This window comes from Gymnoscopelus microlampas (genome assembly GCF_963454915.1).
Source record: "Gymnoscopelus microlampas genome assembly, chromosome: 23".
NCBI classification, from domain to species: Eukaryota; Metazoa; Chordata; class Actinopteri; order Myctophiformes; family Myctophidae; genus Gymnoscopelus; species Gymnoscopelus microlampas.
In genome coordinates, this window is record NC_139960.1 from 14,708,499 (window position 1) to 14,718,237 (window position 9,739).

General features: G+C 43.8%; 1 protein-coding gene across 1 annotated transcript in view; it reads left to right on the forward strand.

Moving 5' to 3' along the window:
- Positions 1-836: 836 nt before the first annotated feature.
- Positions 837-9,739, forward strand: part of LOC311040190 (voltage-dependent L-type calcium channel subunit alpha-1C-like) — a 260,546-nt gene continuing 251,643 nt past the window's right edge. The window contains exon 1 of the mRNA XM_084050307.1: positions 837-903. Within this exon, the coding sequence (XP_083906433.1) occupies positions 846-903 (58 nt within the window). The 5' untranslated portion in view covers positions 837-845. The remainder of the gene's footprint in view (positions 904-9,739) is intronic.

Here is a 9,739-nt window from a genome sequence, read left to right on the forward strand (position 1 = left end):
TTCTTCTTCAAACCCTCTCCTCCACTCATCCTCTCATCCTCCTGAGAGAGATTGAATCGGTCCTTCTCTCTCTCTCTCTCTCTCTCTCTCTCTCTCTCTCCGCCGTCTCTCTCTCTCTCTCTCTCTCTCTCTCTCTAATTATACGACACTCAACCGGCTGCGCCCCGGCGTTTCTTAAAAACGTCGCTCCGTGAAAAAGCGAACAAGTAGCCTTTGCTAGTGGATTTAATACCTCGGCCTGGAACATTATTTTAATGTATTGTTATCATTATTCTTATCGCAAGAGGTGGGGAACCTGGGGACGTGACGGAAGGTGTTGAAGATCTTTTCTTTTTCTTTTTCTTTTTTCTCCCCCCCCCCTCACATAGCAGCAAGTGTCTTTTCTGTCGCCCGAGGCCCGGATGTACGGTGTGTATAGGATAGGATGTACCGTGTATAAAGGATAGGATGGACGGGTTGGTCTGGTTAAGCAGCGGGTCTACTGCCGAACCCGTCGTTATCATGGGGATTAGGTAGCCGAACATTACCTCCATACCCCCCCACCGAAGAGCAGAGACACGGACACCCCCCCCTACCCGCTAACAGGACGTTACCGGAATATACAGCAACACTGTGTCCAACATCATTCTGCTGCTTTTTTTATCACTTATTTTTTCATTTCTTTATTTAGTTTTTTCTCCCTCTCTCAACAACCTCCTCCTCCTGCCTTTGGTTCGTTCTTCTCCTCCTCCTCCTCCTCCTGCTGTAGCCTATACCGCCACCACCTCCTCCTCCGCTCTCTCTCTCTCTCTCTCTCTCTCACTCTCTCTCTCATTCACCTATAAGGATAACGGCGGACTACATTTATGGTAAATGAGAGGAAGAACATGTACATTCCCGAGGACAACCTTGAGAATCATCAAGGTACGTTTATATAATTCAACTCTTTACATCGAAAGATAGAGTGTGGGAGGTAGGGGTGGGGGGGGGTATCCAACAGGAGGTGGGTGAAGAGCTGGATGTTGGGGCGGGGGGGGGGAGAGGGAACTGGTAGGCTACGTGTGTGTTACGTCCTCTCCTCAACAGATGGACGGGCCTCACTCGCTTTCTCCGCCACTGTCTCCCTCTCTATCTCCTCCCTCTCTCTCCCCTCTCTCTCCCTTTATCCCCCCGCTCTCCCCCCTCTCTTCCCTCTCTCCCCCTCTCTCCCATCTCCCCTCTCTATCTCCTCCCTCTCTCTCCCCCTCTCTATCTACCCTCTCTCCCCCCTCTCTCTCCCCTCTCCCCCTCTCTATCTCCCCCTCTCTATCTACCCTCTCTCCCCCTCTCTCTCCCCTCTCCCCTTTTCTCTCTCCCTTCGCCCCCTCTCTCCCCCCTCTATATCTCTCCCTCGCCCCCTCTCTATCTCCCCCTCTCTCCCTCTCTATCACCCCCCACCCCATCTCCCCCTCTCTCTCCCCCACTCTATCACCCCCCCTCTCAGTGCAAGTTGTGTCATAATTACGCAGTAACATGGCAGGTTAGCACCGTCCATGGAGAGATGAATGGCTCCCTCTCTTCATTAGACCAGATCTGCATGTAATAGTTGATCATGTTCCCCCATCGGTGGAAGACACTATGTTGTGCTACTGATTCGTATTCCAGTCAGCATGCAGTACCAAAACAAGTCAATTATCGCTGGAATCCAATTCAATTTTTTGTTAAGAATCACACAACCAGAGGGACGTGCGTGTCAAAATGCCACATTTTAATTAAGCCCGCTCATACACACAGGATTATAGCCTAATCTTATCCTTAACAAATGTTTGATAATGTGCATGGGACTTTTGGGGGGGCTGAATTTATTTCCTTTTAATCTTTGAAAAACTACCTCATGGCCTCCTTATGGTCCCAAAACGATCACAGCTGTACACACACACACACACACACACACACACACACACACACACACACACACACACACACACACACACACACACACACACACACACACACACACACATGATCACTATCGATTCAGCCCTCCCCCTAATCGATACTTGTGTTTTGTCACGTGAAGCCAGCGGCATAATGTAGGTTTGATGTTGACATTGGTATAGGACAGACTTGGTAAGGTGAGGGTTGGGGTACCCTTACTGGAAGGTGAGGTGTTTTGCATTCTTGATAGACTTCTGACGCCATTTCATGTCATCTAGAGCCTTAAGTTATTGATTGTTGTGGTAACACACACACACACACACACACACACACACACACACACACACACACACACACACACACACACACACACACACACACACACACACACACACACACACACACACACACACACACACACACACACACAGCTGCAGGACATTAGTGAATCCTTTACTCAAATTCCAAAGAGCACAATATTGTTTTATGGCAGGCACTGTTGCCTAGTCTGTAAATATGCAAAAAATAAGATACTGTAAACTATATCCAAATCCTGCGTACTAACAGCCGAGTGTCCACTGCTCCATGAACGAGCCACACACATGCCTATGCCTGTCATTAACGGACATGAACTGTTGGCCTAGTTGTTTTACTTGTTGTGTGTCCTGGCTGACATGATGGCACAGAGCAGCATTGTTCAATCCTCAAACTGTTGTTCTGAGCCATGTTTACAACGACACTGGGATGACTAAAAGCAGCCTAACAAGGGATTCAACTTGATCAAACAGGCCTCTCTCACTTCAGCTGTCATTCCTGTCATGATATTTAGCCCCTTCAGCATGAGCCTTGAAAGCTTTTTTGGACTTGATCATCGCTAGTTGGATGTTTAGATTCTCTGATCGACCATTTCCCTAGTCAGTAGAGTTTCCTCCAGCTTCTTCAAGACAACTGGACCTGTTTGGTTGAACCGCTCCTTAAACTGAATATCGGTACCCGGAACGCTCGGCCCGAAACACACTCGCCCTCGTTTTCTCCGTTGACCGCTCGGTCGCTCTGGTGGCGACCATTCCGAGGTCGCCGGATTTGACCTGGACGAGTGTGTTTTGGGGCGAGCCTTCTTATACTCTTGAATATCTACACCAGTGGTTCTCAAAGTGGGGTTTCAGAGTTCCTTGAGACCTGTTCCAAATGGACCGTTACAGGTCTGTAACTCTGAGAGTTATGGGGGTTGTTGAAATATATAAATACAAGTTTGAGAACCACTGATCCACAATATACTAGTATTTTGTAGAAATCTGTTCTGTGATTCTCTTCAGGTGACTTTGGGGGTATGCTGGCTGGCCCCACCACTTTATCTTTCTGGTGGCTGGCTTTGGTGAGGGCTCAAGGGAGTCAACCATTGCCACCACTTTGCCAAAACTTCCTGAAAGGACTCCTCAGCCCCGCTCTCTTGTATAGTGGACGTGACGCACTCTGTTGCACTTCTCATTCCTGAAATAGTTTCAGTCCGTTTTACAGGGACCTGTTAAAACACTCCATGGTCTACAATCACTTCCAATGATAAAAGTCCAAGCCAAGTCGTATCCTCTCATGGCTCATTTGGTCTGATCCATGACATCTGTCAGATCCATGTGATGCCATCTAGTCCTATAACACTTTAATACTGAGAGACAGTCCTGCTCAGCATAACATTTCCATGCACCATCCACCCGGTAAGGCACAGTGGTCTGAGTGTTGTGGATGGTCCTTCTTGGGAACCTGCTGCTATAATGGTCTTACATTTCTAGACTGTATGTTTAATTTCCCTAGCTCATGGGGAAGCCTATCTTCTCATGGCTTCAAAAAGGCTACTGTACTGAACCTACAGTATTTTGCAGGCAATGTCTGGCATCTCCCAGTTGTTTGGTCCAGGCGTTGATAGTCGTGAATCTATGGGGGTTGCATCTTGACCACAAACTGTGACTGCGTGATGGTGAGATTTACTCTTCTGGTGGTGATCTAACAAGAGCATTTTTATATTTAATTGAAGCCTTGAGAACACAATGTGTGCCCTTTTTGTCAGTGTATCTTTCTTTATTTGTAGGAGTTGAGGCATTACATTTGGTTTGACTCGCTTCCAAACTAAATGTAATGCAAGGCGTTGTGGCTTGTAGATGTCGCAACCCCCAGTTTGGGAACCACTGGTCTAAAAGACAATATGGCGTCCATACATTATGATGGGTTATGTTTAGTGGTATAAAGACCGCAGTGATGTAGACACATCTGGATACATTTCCTGACTGTAAATGCACCTTAGCCACTCTATATCAGCTACTGTATTTAAAAATACATACACACAATCATGATACTGGTCAACGCTTTTATGGCTGCCATAAACTAAATACGTCTATTAAAGTACTTAGATAAACTAACTCTAACCAAATGTCACACAGTGAACATCTACAGAGCTTGTAGATCTGCTATATTTGAAGATTTCACTTGCTCACCGCTTGGTGGATCTTTGACTGTTCTTGTTTGCAGCCTGTAGCCTTCCATACGTTAGTAAGAAATGGCACAGCCTTTTTTGGGGGGCGGTATTCGTAGTAGAGAAAGAGATGACTAAACACTGACTAAACACTGATGGAGACAATGTTTATTGTCCATCAAAATAATTGCTGGGGGCAATTCAGCAGTGATTTGATATTGGTAGAGACAGGTGGGTCCTACATTGCACCCAATTCTTCACCCTTGTGTGAAGGGACTATTGATTAGGAGGAGGGTTGATTATGATTAAAATGTTCACCTGGAACGGGATCACAGGTGTCAGGGCAGGGAGACAGAGGGCCTAACACTTATTTATTCATTAATCAATGGTGTGTTATTTAGGCAAGCTTTAGGTCTTGAGCAAGAAACAACAAGGAATTGAATTTTCTGATGGGAAGGGAAGTGAGAAATATGTGATTGCTGTGTTTTGCTCTGTTTGTGATGCGCAGTATTACGCTCTCCTCTCCTCTCCTCTCCTCTCCTCTCTTCTCCTCTCCTCTCCTTCCACCCACGTTGCTCAAAGCAGCAGCTCTGCAATCCTCCAGTTCACGGCTCTCACTGTAATTCGACGAGCGGCTATTTTCTTATAATAGCCTAAGTTGTGATCAAAATGACGACGCAAATGATGATTGCAATGGTTCTGAATATTATGATCAGCGCTACCATCAGCCACATACCTCGTTGCCGCCTTGGCGACAGGTTCCATAGCAACAGGGGATGGGAAGAGAGAGATGGTCGTGTGTGCGTGAGAGAGAGAGAGAGAGAGAGAGAGAGAGAGAGAGAGAGAGAGAGAGAGAGAGAGAGAGAGAGAGAGAGAGAGAGAGAGAGAGAGAGAGAGAGAGAGAGAGAGAGAGAGAGAGAGAGAGAGAGAGAGAGAGAGAGAGAGAGAGAGAGAGAGAGAGAGAATATTTCATGTCGCAGCTAAGCAGAATTAGCGATAGCTTATCCTCAGAGTGGTCTGGACGTTTACCAGTGTGTCTGTCATTTGCACTACGTACCTACATATCAGAAAATACTTCCTCGTCTTCGCCAGAAATGACTGCCACTTACGTGTGTGTGTGTGTGTGTGTATGTGTGTGTGTGTGTGTGTGTGTGTGTGAGCGTGCGTGAGCGTGTGTGTGTGTGTGTGTGCGCACGCGTGCTCGTGCACAGGAAGACATTGGATTCAATTCCTACAGTTACAATTCCTATTATAATGTCCAGTATGACACCATGAGTAAAAATAATAATACTAAACATGTTAAGACCACTTCCAACCACTACAGAAGTAGGCTACTAGTTATATTGTATTAACATACTCTACCACGGTGGTTCTCAAACTTACTTTGAGTGGCGTAAAGTAACTAAGTACATTAACTCAAGTACTGTACTTAAGTATAATTTTGAGGTATTTTTACTTTACTGGAGTACCAATTTCCAATACTTTTACTTCTACTCCACTACATCTCAGAGGCAAATATTGTACTTTTACGCCACTACAATTACTTGAAAACTTTAGTTACTAGTTACTTTGTAGATTTGAATTATTATTACAAAACTTACATTAACCACGTAAGCCCTATTTAAACTTTGGCTATTTGAAAATAGCCGATCTGCAAGCTCACAACGCGTCACATCGCGTCGCGTTGTGAGCTTGTAGATCTGCTATTTTCAAATATTTTAATACATTTTATACACATGATACCTTGTGAAACAGGGCATTCTGCAAAATGAGTACTTTTACTTTAGGTACTATAAGTATATTTTGATGCCAATACTTTTGTAAATATTGATTACCGGACTTTTACTTAACAGAGTATTACTACATTGCAGTATTGATCCTTTTACTTAAGTACTTTTTCCACGACTGCCTAACACCCAGAGATCAGCTCCAGTATCAGCTGATCATTACAGATATTGGGCCTGTTGTAGTGTTGTCCAGTCATTAAGGTTTAATTAAGATTTGTATCTGATGCTGTCGTTCACGGTGTCTCTTTCCTTAGTCTAGACCAGCGGTTCCCAAGCTGTGGGTTTAGACCCCCAGGGGGTTCCCCAAATTATTTTGGGGGGTCCCCAGATGATTTGCTTAATGTGCAATATTGTTTTCTCATTCAACGGTAAACAACCAACATTATAAGTGTATAGGGTGTGTGCACATTACTAAAGTGACAATTTAAGGACTAAAGACCTTTTTAATACCTCTAAAAGAAACAACAAAAAAATAAGACCATTTCTGAGTCCAAAATAATCAACAAACCATACAATAAGAAATGGTCAAACATTGGCCAAATTGTGTAACATCCAATCTACATGCTCACAACGCCTCGAGTTGCGAGGCGCTGTGAGCATATAGATCAGCTATTTATCTGTGGAACCCAGTCAAACTAAATGTAATGTCTCAACTCCTACAATTCCAAGTGCTTGTCAGGGTGTGTGTGTGTGTGTGTGTGGATTGGTGTCCAATCCATACATTATGATGGGTTTGGTTTAGGACAAAGGTATATTGACCGCAGGGAACACACACACACACACACACACACACACACACACACACACACACACACACACACACACACACACACACACACACACACACACACACGCAGAGATCCCTGTCAGTGCGTTCGTGGCGTAGCAGTGTAATCAGGCAGAGGTGATTTTTCCCGTGGGCTCAGTGCCACAGGCGCCGTACCTTTGTTAGGGACACTAATTGGTTTCCGATGGTTACCCTCGAGACCTGGCAAACTGCCAAATCACCTCATTGTATCGGCTCGCTTTGATATGCCAAAAATATTCCACTGAACTCTCAATGAAAGATACAGGTCATCAAAAAACAACGCAAAGGGATGTAGCCTACTGTCGTTGTTGGTTTTTTAAACTTTATTTTAAAGATGTTTCTGTTGGGGGAAAAGATTATTCAGCTGTTCTTGGGTGAGTTTTAACTTGCAATTTCTCAAAACATAGGACAATAAAAAGTTGATTGATGTGTAACGTGAGAACATGTTTGGTGTCCTGAAAAGGAATCCATTGGCATTTGTTGACAAACTATGGAACATGGTGCTTTCACAAACAGCCAAAGTTGCGTGAGATTGAGATTTGATTGACCATGTTGAAGGGGGAGTAGAGAGATAAGAATACTATGAAATAAAATAAATAATATAAATAGCCTGACACTAGACATCTGCACATGGTCTGTCTGACTCACTGAACATACATTCTACAACTATAACTGTACAATCTATCACCAGCGGGTATAAGCATGAAAGACCAATGAATATATGAACTATCAACAGTGGAAGACTGATATATGTCCCGTGTCAACAGGCCTTCATCAGTGGGTATCTGGATAATACAGCATCAACAATATCGAGTAAACAATCTTATCAACAATGAAACCGTTATAACAGTTATCCTTAACAGGCATCTGTCATGGTTCTGTAGTAGTGTGCATCATCCCAGTTCTAAGCGAGTGTGCCAGATTCAAGCCGGAGTCAGTAATCCAACAGAACAGAACATATGGGGGTCGGGCTTGTTTGTGGAGCCTGATGGCTGCTGGCACAAAGGACTGTCCAAGTCATTTTGTGTCGTGTGCCGGGGGGACGATGTGTCTGTGGCCTGAGTGTGCTCCTGTCCTGTCTGTCTCAATGAAGACAGAACTGTAAGGGGGCTGGAGACCTCGCTCCAAGTCCTTTTCTGTAACAACCCATTAAGACCTGGGACGCATCTGTGTCACTTTTTGATTTGAGCTAAAAAAAAAAAGCATTATTTTACACTTTGGCTATTCAAAAATAGCATTTTTTTTGGAAACTGAAAATGAGAAAATGTGTGCAAATTAATATATTTATATTCTTTTAAACTAAAGCATTTTTTTAAACTCAAATCCTTGCTTCTGGGGGTCCCTGGAATAAAATATTTTGAGATGGGGGTCCGCGGCAAAATACATATAATTTTGGGGGTCCTTGACATGGAAAAGTTTGAGCACCACTGATATAGAAACATAAGTTTTTTCAGAATACTGTTGGGATTTATAGGAGACATTTGTAGAATCAGCTTCAGGTCTTAATGGGTGAAAATAACAAACGAAAAGACTAGAAACAGAGCGCAAATCTCCGCCAGGCCTGCACACCTACCCCAGGGCTGTGTCAGCCATGGTGTATACGAGAAAGCTGAGGGGGTAAATATAGTTTGTACGACAGACGGTGCAACTGTTCACATTTGTGGTGCCCCCCCCTATGGACGAAAGTGACAGTGGTTTTGGAGGTATGTTCTGTAGAAGCCCCTCAACATGCTGAAAATAGCAGATCTACAAGCTCACAACGCATCACGATGCGTCTGCTTGTAGATCGGCTATTTTCAAATAGCGTACGTATAAAATAGGGCTAAAGTGGTTAATGCATGTTTCATAATATCAAGACTTATATCTGAAAAGTAACTAGTAACTAAAGTTTTCAAATAATTGTAGTGGAGTAAGAGTGCAATATTTGCCTCTGAGATGTAGTGGAGTAGAAGTAAAAGTATTGGAAATTGGAAATACTCAAGTAAAGTACAAATACCTCACAATTTAAGTACAGTACTTAAGTAAATGCACTTAGATACTTTCCGCCACTGAGTACAACCACAGTCTCCTACTGTTGGCCACTGGGATCTGCCCAGTACAACCATAATCTTCTGTTACTAAGCAGCAGCATCATGGGGGCTGACAAACAGCCTGCAGGGGCCCACTCCAGGAAAACCAATCTACTCTCGATTCTGTTGGCTGAGATTTAAATCACAGCACTTGAGCGGCAATTGCACTGTTAGTCAGAGAGAGAGAGAGAGAGAGAGTAGTTTCTACTGAGCAATGGGGGACAGCAGAGTGGGCCTGAATGGGAGAGATGAGAGATGCTAGGTAGTTTCTATGTAGTCAATGGTTTTTAAGTAGTTTCAAATTGGGACTTGAGTTTTGTGTTGTGTGTCTCAAGTTGATGATGTCATTTGTTCATGTCATGTGTGGTCCAGCAATACAGAATTGTACTGCAAGGTTGCTATGAGCATCAACACAATATTTAAAATACGTTTTTATTAGCACATGATGCATTTCATACATTCCATAGGGCTGGACCACACATGGATAAATGACATCATCAACTTGCGACGGGCGTCGTCGCCCTTGAGTAAAAGATGAACTATTTCTAAAATAAAGACAATATTTAAGGTGTTACAGAGGGCAATTATAATGTATTAAGTAGGGGTGGGACGATATGGGTATCTCACGATACGATATCTGTGGCGATATTAGGCCCTCGATAACAATAATATCACGATATTCGATATATTGCGATATCACGATATGTTGCATGAA